Here is a 13420-nt window from a genome sequence, read left to right as displayed (position 1 = left end):
AGCCATCCTTGGACCTGCAACTGTACCTCCAATGGCTGAGGCAAGGTCCACAAGGACCCCTTTGGGGATGGCCAGAGGGTACCTCAACACTGCACACTAGGAGTGGGAAAAGAGGAGCCCCCTAAGGAAGATTTGAGAAGCTGTTCCCAGAAGCCAGGCCTGGCTGCTGGGCCGGCAAAAACAACAGGTGTCCACTCAAGCAAGGTATTTTCCTAAGCGGAACTGGGTGCCAGCTGTGAATATACATTTTCACTCCATTCCTCGCCTTGTTCCTGGCAGCTGTTGTGGGAATGGCTTTTACACTTTCCATCCATGTCCCTTACTTCTCGCCTCTGAGTGGAGACACAGGTGCTGGCGGGGCCACTCTGGCTCGGGGTCTATGAGCCAGGCATGGGCAGCTGGCACAGGCTGTGGGGCTGCGGCTCAGCAATGTCACGCAGGGCCTGGCTGCAGCTGTCCGGATGCCCCTGGGGAGGGCTTCTCCTTCACAGTGCAGGATCTGCAGGGCTTTGGTGAATCCACTGAAAGGGGGAGATTTCTTGAGGGGGCCAGGGAGGGGGCTTCTACTTGCGAAGGATAGGGAGAGCTTCTGTTCATCCCTGTGAAGTAGGCTGGCTCAGGGAACTCGCCTGTGCCAAACCCTGGAGAGACATGGGTGAGGCAGAAGGCAACGTTCCCGTGTCGAGTGCCAGGCACACATAAGCCCTGCAGTCGTACAGGGGAGGGGGCAATCTCCAGAGCCCTGGAAAGCTTGTGGAAGAGGGCTTGGGTTACACCTGGGAGATTAGGCAGGATTTTAATCAATCAGGAGGGGAAGGGCAGGGGATGAGTGGCTGGGTGAAGTTACCAGGAAAGGCCCAGACACTGGCGAGAGTCTCTTGAGGGCAGAGGGCGGCAGGGATGGGCTGGAGCTTTGAGCTTTGTCATAGGCTGGACTTGGGGCTTGAATGCTGACCTAATCTGGGCAGGGAGGGGCCTGGGGCTCGATGAGAAGGCAGAGGAAGTGAGACCAGAATTTCTTGGGAACAGAGAGCCTCGAAGATCTTGATGATAGGAGAGCTCTGTGTTGCCTCATGGGCAGCTCCAGGCCAGGTAGAGGGACATATTCTGGCAACTCTAGGATAAGATGTACAGGGTCGTGGGCCAGAGAGCAAGGCACAGATACAGGAGACTTCCACCAATTATTGTTTCTTGACTTGGAAGAGTATCATCCAAAATAGAAAACACAGACACAATAAGGAAGGAAATGAAAATTACCCAAAGTCCCTTCACCCAAAGACAAAGTTAACATTTGGATCTGTTTCCTTCTAGTCTTTTTTCTGTGCCTGTCTTTTTAAAAAAATAAAATTCAAATCCCTCTATCAAGCAGGACCACTGATTAGAAAGGAAGATGCTGTGCTGAGTTTGATTCCTGTTCTCCTGAGAGGGTGAGACTTGGCAGCCAGCATCCCCAGCTGGGGTAGTCGCCACGCCCAAGGCTGCCTTTGCCATCCCAGACCTCCCATTTTCCTAGAAAACAAAATTGTTTTGTTCTGCCCTGAAAATTTAGGCCCAGATCCTGGCCTTGACAAAGCAAAGGCAGCCAAAGAATTAAAGCATCAAAAACCAGGACTGTCTTAGGAAAGTGTGACTTCATTGTCACCAGGATGCTGTGCTCTTTGTCCCCAGGGCCAGCCACTCCAGGCAGTTCAGCAAAGGGCACCTGGCATTGCTCCGGTACCTCCTGCAGAGACTGGATATCCAGATGAACTGCCCTTTCAAGTACATCATGGGCTCAACCTTCTCTGCAGGTGTGAGTTCAGGCTGTGAAATACCCACTTCAGAGGTGGGGGTGACAAGCAAGACTTGTTAGGGCACAGCACTTGCCCTCAAGCCCTGGCCTGAAAGAGGCAGCACCAGTGTGTCTGGAAAGAGCTGAATCCCCACCAACCCACCCCCAGCTCCCCTCCATGCTCTCCTAGATGCCTGACCTGACTACAACCACAGGTGAAAACAGGAAAGAGGTGGCGGCTCTGGTCACTGCCTCCCTGTGGTGGAGAAAGCACGCCCCACAGTCTCCAACACACAAGCCAACAGACAATAACCTCTCCTCTTGAATTGGAAAAACAAACCTGTGGAGTCCTTCTCTGCCCCTTGCTATAGGGGCCCCATATGCCTTTTCCAGGATTAAACCAAAAAGCACACATTCCTCTCTGGCAGGTGCAGGTCCCACCCACTCTGGGCAGCCAACTGATGTGCACATTTTAATTTCCTAAAACACCAGGGCAGAACCTTTCTCAGGGGTCAGGTGGCTCACCCTTGGCCCTCAGGCTTTGGAGATGGCGATGGCACTTGTCATCATGGGTGTTTGGAAAGCAACTCCACATTCTAGCCTCTGCTCCATCGTTCCTTCTATATACAAGTGATGCAAACATCGAAATATGTTTTTTTCTTTTTCTTTCCTTAAAAAAAAAATTGAATCCTGGATGACGTTTTAGCTATGTCACTTGACAACTGCTTTATATAACCCAGGGTACTTGAATCTCAGCCCCAAATCTCTAAAATGGGGGCAGTAGCATGCTTCTGCCAGGTCCCAGACCTGTGGGTCTCTGAATGTGCACACATTCTTCAAGCCTTACGGGTCCTTCCCTGGTCTCTCTAAGGATGTCATGGGCACAGAGCCCTTTCACTCTGAGCCCTTCTCCTGGCTGTGACTAAGTAATGTCTGTGTGGTTTCCTGCTGGAAGTCTGCCACTCGCCCCCATGGGCCATGAGCTCCTGAGTTTATTTACATTTCCCTGATTGCTAGTCAGGCGCAACACCTTTCCACATGCTCATCAGCCTTTTGGATTCCTCTTTTGTGATGTGCTACTTTGTCTATTGCCCATTTTCTATTAAGTCATTTATATTTTTCCTATTGATTTGTAGGAGTCCTTTGTATTTTGTGGGCACTGTCTTTTCACTCTTTAAGATGTATTTTGATGATTGAGTCTTAACTCTAATGTCAAATTAATCAGTCTTCTCCCTTATGGTTATTGCTTCTTTTAAAAAAAGAAAACCATCCTAATGCTGATGTCATTAAGATATTCTTCTATATTCGGTCATGTGACCATTATAGTTTTGCTTTCCATAATTAGGTCTTCAATCCCCTGGAATGACAAGAATGGATTTTTGGTGTATGATGTGAGGTAATTAAGGATCCAACTTAATGTTTTCCGAGTGTGGGTATCCAGCTGCTCCTGAACATTTGATTGAAAAGTCCATCCTCTTCCCAGGATGTGAAGGCCACCTCTGATACACAGCAAGCTTCCATATTGTGTGGGCTATTTCCCAATGCTCAATCCTGTCCCATTGGCCTATTTGTTTCTCTCTGTGTCAATACCACATTGCCCTAATGATCACTGCCTTGGAAGAAGTACTGATGTTTGGTACAGCAAGTTCTCCCACCTTGTTCTTCAAGAATATTGCCAATTCTTGGCTTTTTGCACTTCCAAATCGCTGTTAGAATCAGCTTACCAAAGTTCTCACACAGAAGCCTTGAAATTTTTATTAAGATTTGGAGAGATTTATTAAGATTTAGAGATAATCTTTTCAGTATTAAGTCTTCTAGTCATTGGAATGAAGGCATATTTCTCCATTTATATCTTCTTCATTGTCTCTTATTAAAGTTTTACAATTTTCTCCATAGAGTTCTTGCATATCCTTAGTTAGATAATTAATACTTTTGTGCTATTGTATACGGTTTCTGTTTTCACTTGTTATTTCACATGTTGTATTTGCAGAAGAGAAATAAAAATAGTAACGAGTCCCCACATCCCTTTCACCAGCTTCCCGTTAGCATCTTACATAACCATGGTACATTGACCAAAACTAAGAAATTAACATTGGTACACTATTAAGCTAGAGTTGTTAATTTATTTGTATTTGCCCAGTTTAACTAGTAATGTCCTTTTTCTGTTCCAGGATCCCATCTAGGATCTATCATTACATTTATTGAGAATGTCTCTTTAGTCATCTCTGATCGATGACGGGCTTCTCAGTCTTGTTCTTCATTAACTTGACACTTTTGAAGAATACCAGTCAGGTGTCAGTGTCCCTCAGTTTGGGTTTGTCTGGTGTTTTCTCAGGACTAGACCAGGGTTATAGGGTTAGGGGAAGAATGCCAATGAAGTGAGATGTTTTCCTCATTGTGGAACATGACATCAATATGGTTTATCACTGGTAATATTAACGTTGAGCCAGTCATTTAAAGTGGTGTCGGCCAGGCTCCTTCACTGTAAGTGAATTGCTGGTTTCCCCTTTCCATAGTTTAGTCTTTAGAAGCGAGTCACTAACTATAGCCCACACTCAAGGTGGGGATCAACTCTACGTCCTGCAGGAGAGTATCAAAAAAAAATCTGAAAATGTGTGTTAAAACTACCACAGCAATGAATATATTTCAAGGAAGAAACTTTGAAGTTTCTGAGTTTCACCAACTAATTTCAGCATTCATTTGTGGATCATTTTCCTGCAGCAAATATTACTGTGATGTACTTCTATTTTCCTCATTCCTTCTACATTTTTTATTTGGAATTCCTTTGTAAGGAAGAGTCGTCCCTCTCCTCCAATTATTTATTTAATTTTATCAGTGTGGATTCGGGAGTATTTATTTTTTTAGTTATAGTCCAGTATTATTTATTTTGTTGCTCAAATTGTTCTAGCTGTGGCCATTGGTGGGTTCATGTGTCCTTTTGACGTGTCCCCCATCCTTTTCATTTATTTATAAGCATTTCCTTCTTTTCTAGCACTTGACAATACTTCAGGCTCATCTTTTATTTTCCCTACCCTAGCCCTAGAATCATCCATTCATCCAGAGGGCCCGGGCTCCTTTTATTGGAGAATGAATAAAAAACCTGGATCTAGGCACGGGGTATGCTCGTGGCTACTAGGGTATCACTGCTTCTATCTCCTCTCAGTGGACAGAGCTAGGGAATATATGTATGTATGTAACCTGAGTACACACACATCTTTACATATCTGTATCTATATAAAGCTAACCATGAGTTCATACTGACATTTCTGACCAGAGTTCATCCTTGCCCCCTCCCCCAAAACTTATTTATAGCTTTTTCTGTGACAGCGAGAAACCTGGCTCCCATTACCTACAGTTCATTTACTTATTTGTGCGACCCTATTGTACACATAGTACCCTATGTGAAGCAAATTTACCTACTAGAGTGTTTATGACAGACTTTTGCTTTAACCATAGAGTGTCCAGTCAAAACAGTGTTTTTGAAAGCAACATATGCCAGCTTCTCCTCCTCCTTTCCTTTCACTGCTATGTCATTTGTTTGTAACACACATAGAATTCGCTTATCACAGTCTGCTTTCCATCGTAGGGTCCTCCAACATCTGGGTTAATTTTTAAAATTTGCATACAGTAAAATCCACTCTTTGAGATTCAGTTCTGTGGGCTTTGACAAATGCCTGGAGTCATGTATCCACAATCCAGTATCATTCAGAGAAGTTCCATACCCCTAAAAATACCCTGGGGTGAGTCTTTTGAAGTCAAGTACTTCTCCCCTAACCTCTGGCAGCTATTGATCTGTTTTATGTCCCTGTAGTTTTATTTTTTCTAGAATGTCCCATAAATGGGATTCTATAATATGTATTCTTTTGCATCTGGCTTCTTTCACTGCTTAGCAAAATGCATTTGAGATTCATCCATGTTGTTGCATAAATCATTAGTTCATTTCTTTTTATTGCTGGGTGGTATTCCATTGCATGAATATATACCACATTTTGCTTATCCATTCACCTGTTGAAGGACATCTTCATTGTTTCCAGTATTTGGTAATTATTAGCAGAGTTACTATACACATTTATGTACAAGTTTTTGTGAACATAAAAATTCAATTCACTTGGGTGGGAAAGGAACCGATAGGTCACATGGTATGTGTATGTTTAACTTTATAAGAAATTGTTAAACTATTTCCTAAAGTCACTGTGCCATTTTGCATTCCCACCAGCAACATATGAGAGTTCTACATGTTCCACATCCTCAAGAGTGGTTGGTATTGTCAGGTTTTGAATTTTTTTTTTAATTTATGGAATTTCATTTTGATTCTAATTTGCATTTCCATATTTATGTTAATTACGTATCTTTTCATGTGCTTATTTATAATCCATTTTTAAAATTGGATTGTTCACTTTATTGTCAAGTTGTAAGCATTCTTTATATATTCTGAGTGCAAGTCCTTGACCCGATAGGTGATGTGCAAATATTCTTTCCAAGTCTGTGCTTTTTCATTCCATTAGCAGTGTCTGTTGCATAGCAAAAGCTTTTAATTTTGATAAAGTCCAATTTGTTGATTCTTTTTCTCTTGCGAGTTAAACTTTTGGTTTCGTATTTCAGAATTCACTGCCAAATCCAAGGTCCTGGAGATTTTCTCTTTATGTTTTCTTCAAGACATTTTGTGGTTTTACGTTTTATTTTTTAGTAAGGTTGTATGTAGTACCCTTTAAATTTTCATTTTCTAATTGTTGATCATCTGTCACATCAGGCATAAATACTAAATGCATTAAAACTTTTACATACATACATACGTATACATACAACACATTCGAACAGTTAAATTAGGAATACATTTAAGAGAGAATTGTATTACTCTGATGTGGGAAAACCTTCCTTTTTTATAAAGCAAAAGATGTATCACTTTAAAAACATAAAACATTTTCTAGGATAAAAGCAACATAATTCAGGTGAAAAAACAGACAGACTGGGGAAGATATTTGTGCCTCATATAACAAGGAGTTAATGTCTATAATATATAGAAAATTCCTACAAAGTGATAAACAAAAGTGAGCAAAGGATATGAACAGGCAATTCTGCAAGAGGAAACCCAAATAGATGCCACCCATAAAAGGTATTCAACACAGATGGAAATAACAGCAATGTCTTAGTTTTCATCCATGCTTGGTAGTCCCTGCAAAAGGTGCTGACAACCTTCATTCGGGCTTCATTCAACAGTTCATTCAGGCATGGATGTGGGAAAGCTGGGGGAGCCTGAATTGCTACAACTTCTTGGGAAAGCAATCCAGCAACATTTATTAAAATTACTAAGGACACACCCTCTCACCCTGCTCCAATATGTCAGCTTTTAAGAATAAAGATGGATATGGTATCATAGTCTGAATAATTAAGCAGCTTAAAACTATAAGAGCCTGAATGTCCATGATATACAGAATGGTCAGCTGTGGCCAATCCAAACTGTGGACTATTATGCAACTACTAAAATCATTAAATCCATGCCTACATACCTAGAGAAAAATGAAATGAGCTTATGTTACAGAGTGACAAAAACAGTGTCATCCTATGTGTATAAAAGCAACTCCAACCTGGCATCTGCTGCTCGGATGAGCAGAGAGGGTGGGGGCTGGGGATATAGTTGACAGTTAACACTGATGACCTTGGGGGAAGAAAGCCATTGTGAATATTCGATTTATTCCACTTCCTACAGATGAGTACTTAATCCTTTTGCAATAAAATATTTAGATGAAGACAAATATAATCCAAGAGCAAATACTGATAGTGTGAACAGAGAGTGGGGAGTGATAAGGATCAGTATCCTGAGCTCCTGTGTCAAAGCTGCAGAGGTGGGCCAAGGAATCAGAATGTGAAACCAGCTGTTGGAGGGACTCCTGTGCCTCACTGGGGGTGCAACTGGTTGATGTGGCATCGTGTTGTGAGAAAGGAGTTCTGTGGCTGCCCCCACCTCCCAGGTTTGCCATTCTTCATGGGTCAGAGGTCCTATCACCCCATCTTTCCTGACCCACCGCTCCGTCAGTGTATGAGTGTGACAATGTGTGGTTGTGGGAGCTGTTGTCCCATACCAGGCCTGTGCTTGTCACCTCTGTTTTATTCTTGACCCAAGAATAAAACGTGGGAAGAGGCCCAGAACCTGAGGTAGGGAGAGTCTTTGACACCTGAGCACAGCCCCAGGCACAGTTACCACTCGAAGAGGATTCACTGGCCTTTACTTTCCTCAGACACTGAAATGTCAGGCACTTTGGGGCCATCTTAAACACCCACCCACCCCAGCACCCCACTATAAAACTGACTGTCAGGGCTGGAGCTTCCAGGCACAAACTCCACTCCTCACCTGGCCCTGGGAGCTCACAGGCCTGGCTCCACGGGACTGGCAGGTTGGGTGTGAGGCCTAACCTGCTCTCCCCACACTTTCTCCTCAGTGAGGAAGAGCCCAACACTGCTGGAAGTGAGCACACCCCACTTCATGAGAACCAACAGCTTCGCTGAGGACTTGGACCTGGAAGGGGAGACTCTGCTGACACCCATCACCCACATCTCACAGTGAGTGCCTACATGTGTGTGAAGGGCTGGGCTGGAGGGGACTGGCGCTCAAGGAGTCAGCCTTGGTGCTGGAGAAGGCTTGCCCTCTGGCCAGAGTGCTATCTACTCGCCTAGCGCCCACCACTAGCCGTCTGCCTGGCCCCAGCACCGAGGCACCAGGCAAGAGAGGAGAGCAAGGGCACTTCCCACTGAGTCTGGGAACATGATCCTGTTGTTTTGACTTATGGAAAACCAGACTGATCATTTTCCACTTGTTTTCATGCTTTGAGAGTCTGAGATTGTTTTTCTCTCCCCGAGCCCCCTCCCCTGCCCCCCAAAAAACAGACGACTTTGTTTTTTAGCATTTCCCCGTGGAACCCTGGCCAAAGCCACGGGGCAGATGCTGGGTGCAGTCTGCCAGTTGCTGCTGCTGTCCTCAGGGGCTCCTTCAGGTGGAGGAAATGGCTGATTTTCCACGCCTTCCAGTTGGCCTTCCCCTGAGGCACAGCTGGCCTGGGATGCATGCCCATCCTCCCCCGCCGTCACAGCATGGCCAGGCCAATCCCCGGTGCCCGGCCATGGTGTGATTCCCCTGCGACATGTGACTCAGTGCTCCCCGCTGGGGTGCCCAGCGGTGACAGCCATGCAGTGGGGTCAGTGGGGCGCTCAGGTCCATTCTGGCCACAGTTCCATTCTGGCTGCCAACCCATTGGGGATTCCGCTTGATAAATGTCTTTGTGTCAGGATCTGTGAGTGACACTTGCAGCCCTTCTGAGGGCCACTTGCGGGGACTCTCCTTCTCTCTACCGACGTTTTTCTAAACGGTGTTTTGTTCTTTGGACTCTCTGAGGGTCAGGAGGTTGTCCTGAGCCATGTGTGTCTTTGTCGTAGTGAGGCCCTGGGACTCCTGCCTTTGCAGCCAGCCAAGTGCAGGCCTGGCCTTGCAAATCACTAAGGAAATTGTGACCCATGGTGCTGGGGGGCTGCAGGTGTAACCAGAGAACTGGCAGGGTTGGGTAGACAGAATGAGGCCACCTCCAGGGAAGGAGTGGCTGTCTTAAGGGGTAATTATGATCGGATGGGACCTGCCCACCATCTTTCCAGGCCCCCCCAATTCACAGACAGGTTGGCAGTACCTCATGGTTGGTAGGGTATGAAGAGGCTCCAAGCGAGCCAGCAGGTCACTGGAAAGCAGGGGTGACTAGTCATGGACACCCTGAGAATAGGCTCTAAGCTTCTGGGCCCCTCCTGGCTGGGTAAAAAGGCAGGAGCAGAGGTGTGAGCAGGCTGGTAGCCAGATGGGCTGCCCAGGTACAGGTCAGCACCAAAAGACAGAATGATGGTTTACACTGTGGCCAAGGCTTGTACCAAGTCCTGGACGTGACAGACCTCCAAAGTGATCAGTGTTAGAGTTTAGTAGCTCATGTTTTGTGCAATACAGGTGGCAGTGGCTGTATTGCCTCTTGGCTGTCCCCTCAGACAGGGACTGTCCCTTCTCATCCTTCTGGCTGCTTGTTCCTCCTGTTGGAGCTCTCGCTCACCTTGGTTCTCTTGGTCACAGACCGGCTTCCAGACATGCAAAAAGTCATACTGGGAGGAGAGGGCCATCACCCACAGTCCATCTAGCTGGGCAGTCAGGCCTTACCAACTCTTGGGTCTTGCAAGGCCCCTGCAGGTGAAGGTGGTGAGAGACCAGGCACTATGTGGATCACAGCCAAACCTGCAGCTGCCCAGTAAATCACCACTATGGGAGTGAGGGCTGCTAGTGCTGTTATCAGCACATGCCAAGCTCCCTGGAGCCAGAGGTTACCCACCTGCCCCAGGGGTGACCCAAAGCCTGTGTGGCTGTGTCATCTAGGACACTGGGCTGTTTCTTGTTCCATTCCAGGATGACAGGGCCTGAGAGACCTGAACACCCATCCCCAAGCTCTCCGCCCACTCTGGGTCTGGCACATTATCATTCTGCAAGATCCTGCAGCCTTTTCAGGTTGGCACTCCCATGGCCTCCAGTGATAAGTGGGCCCAGGCAGATCACAGACTGCAGTCATCACCCAACCAGGTCCCTACCCTGGAACTTACCAAGGCCTCTCTCAGAGTAGACTGTTCCAAAAGTGACTGCTGGATATGAGCCAGCCTGGGAAGGCAGGAAGGAGCCCAGGCATGGCGCTTGGGGTGAGGGATCTGAAGAGGGGACTGGGGGAGGGAAGAACAAGGAGGTTGCTGCAAAGGGGCCACCTTGAGGCATTGTGTTCTGGTCAGGGAAAACTCAGGGCTGAGGCGTCAGGGGAGCTGGTTGGAGTCAGGGTACGGTCCCTCCAGAAAGGCCTGCAGGGGAGAGTGGGCACATATAGTGTCAGGGCCTAGGAACCCACGCTCCTTCAGGGATACAGGCTGGGTAGAGGCCCCACTCCACCTGGGGGGGAAGGCTGGCAGCAGTGGGCACCCTGTTTCCTCAGGACCCAAACCGCCTGGTGGCAGGGGTGTGGGGGCCGTGCAGGTCTTCTGCCTGCGTTGGGGCTGCATTCCTCCACCTCCCATACAGCCTGCCCAGTGACTGAAGCCCATAATTAAACTCGGCTCCAGCTGCTCAGGGATGCAGCAAAGCTCCTGTGGGCAGCCCGGCCCCATGGACCCTGAACTGGGAAGAGAGGCACACGCCCTGGTGTGTGCAAGGAACAGGGATGTGTGCTGGGGTCTCACTGGGGGCAGAGTGGGTGGGAGGCAGTTACCAAAAAAATTTCCATTTTTCTTCAGCATTTTACTGATGTTAAATGTATTACCATGCTGGGCCAGTTCCAGAATTCAAATTAAAAACATAAATAAAGACACATTTTGTTTCCATCTCAAGCTCTCCCCGCCTGCAGGGCCCCAGAGAGGTGAGGTCACTGTAGCCTTGATTACGGGAAGGTCCCTGGGGTTGGGCGAAGCTCCTCTTTCCGGGGCCTGTTAGCCAGAGGTGGGGTGGGGGTGAGCAGGCCTGATGCAAGCTAGGGAGCCACAACAAGATGAGGCACGGGGTACCCAGGAGACAGAGTGGCTTCGCTGCACCCCAGCCTATAGGTGGGCCTTACTGCTCAGCCTTAGGACCCTTGACCAGCTCTGGGGGGCCAGGACTCAGCCTCAAACACACCTTTCAGGCAGAAGCTGTCTTCCTAGGTTCAATGGGGCACAAGAGAGTTCCTGCCAGCCTCAAACTCCCTGAGCCTGTGTCTCCCACCCAGAACCATGCGACAGGGCTTCTGAGGGAAAGGCATGAAGTAGAGACAGTAGGCCTGCATGGGCAGTTGGGGAGAACCCCCATGACAGAAGAGGAGCCCTGTACTCCAAGAGCCAGGATGAGTTCCTGGGATTCTGACCCACTCATTGTCCTCTGCTCACCAAGGGTCACTGGCACGACAGTAGGTGGGGACGGTGCCAAGCCTGTGTGCATCCCTGTGCCTTGCGTGTGGTGACCTGCCATCTAGAATGCCCTTGTCACTCATCCGCAGCTATCAGATTTCCATTCATCTTTCCAGTGTCTGCTCAGCAAACCCCCGCCAGGACACACTCAGGCTGCACGGCTGTGTCCTCCTTTGGCTCTCAAAGCCCTTAGTACCAGTTCCCCAAGCCTTTCAAATGGTGCCAGGAGGGAGTAGGGCATGTATAGCCCTCTTGGTCTCTTCCTCTCCAGAACCCCCAAGGCCGCAGGCACGGAGAAGCACTAGGATTGCCACTCATTCAACCCTACCTGAGATGAGGCAAGGACTGCAGGCACATTGCGCCAGTGCTGAGGCACAGGGCTAGGGGCCTGAGGATCGACGTCTCTGAACTTGGGGGCTGTGTGCAGGTGTGACCTGGGTGAGCTTCTCCCAGCAACCTTGGGAGGCTTAAACCATTTTTGTGAAATCCTCCCTCACACTGCATCCCCAACTGCCAAGCCAGCCAGGACTGGCCTGGAAGTCACACGTCTGCCCCATTGGTTGCACATGGATACCTGAGATAGACAGACCAAGAAGACAGGCCCATAAGCCCTGCAGCCTGTGGCTCTGCCCAGCCCAGTGATGTGGTTTCTCTGAAGGGCTCCCGTCTCTTCTGTTTTGGCATCTAAGACGGGCAAGCCCCAGCTTGAGGTTAACAGATACTGCCCCCAGTCCCACTCTCCAGGGGGACCCTCAGGGAGCACCCTGCCCATTGAGATGGGCATGGGGGAGGACCAGGAGCCCTGAGGCTGGGCAGAGGGGGTGGAAAGAAGGCAGAGGGAAAGCTGCAGAGACCCCCACCAGGTGACTGTGAGCGCCTCCCTGGCAAGCATGTGCTTGCCTGGCCTCTTGCGACATGACAGCTTCGCAAATCCTTGAGCAAAAACAGCCCCGTGTGCGTTAATTAGAATTTCCATGTCTTCAACTTTCTCCTGGACCCTGCAGAATCTCACGCCAAGACGTTCAAGTTGCTCTTTTCCAGCAAGGCCGCTGTGGCCTGGCTTTCATCCACATCACTACTAATGTCTCCTGAATTCTGCATTTGTCAGCAAGGACAGGGCCAGTCTGTGCCGTCTGGAAATAAGGGCAAACGTCACAAGGGTGGCCCCAAATTTGGCTCCATGGACCAGGGGGCTAGCTCTTTTGATGGGACCAGCTTGGCCTGGGACATTTTGGAGACATCCAGGCCCACTGTGACCCACTCCCACAGACCCCAGGGTACCAGGCACTGCAGCTCTGTGAGTGTCTAAGCTCCTCACCATGTTTCTCTCCCTGTAAACTTTGGTGGGAAAGGACAGAAAGGCCATTCTGGGACCAGTGTCCAAAAGGATGAGTGAGGGGCTTGTCAAGAACAGATGAGACCATTTTGTCTTTCTAGATCAGTGTCCTGTCTTCTGCAAAGCTTCATACCACCTCTGTCTGCACGAGGTGCCAAGGAAGCCCTCTGGGGGCCCGCCCGGGAGGGCTGTGCAGGGCTGCATGAGTCATAGGATCCCCGTCAGAGCCCCACATAGCCCCAGCCAGGCTCAAACCCGTCTCTGAAATGCATGGGGGGATTAAATGTTCTTCTAATTAAATTAAAACCGAGGCGTAATGGCTCAGTGGGAAAGAGATGGGATTGGGAATCAGATGCCCTCAATCTGGCTCCCAGCCT

General features: G+C 48.3%; 1 protein-coding gene across 2 annotated transcripts in view; it reads left to right on the top strand.

Moving 5' to 3' along the window:
* Positions 1-13420, top strand: part of KCNQ1 (potassium voltage-gated channel subfamily Q member 1) — a 405037-nt gene that overhangs the window by 206979 nt on the left and 184638 nt on the right. For both annotated transcript variants that reach the window (XM_017948145.3, XM_017948144.3), the window contains exon 11: positions 8209-8329. In XM_017948145.3, the coding sequence (XP_017803634.2) occupies positions 8209-8329 (121 nt within the window). The remainder of the gene's footprint in view (positions 1-8208; positions 8330-13420) is intronic.

This window comes from Papio anubis, chromosome 12, assembly GCF_008728515.1.
Source record: "Papio anubis isolate 15944 chromosome 12, Panubis1.0, whole genome shotgun sequence".
NCBI lineage: Eukaryota > Metazoa > Chordata > Mammalia > Primates > Cercopithecidae > Papio > Papio anubis.
This window is presented reverse-complemented; position numbering and strand designations above follow the sequence as displayed.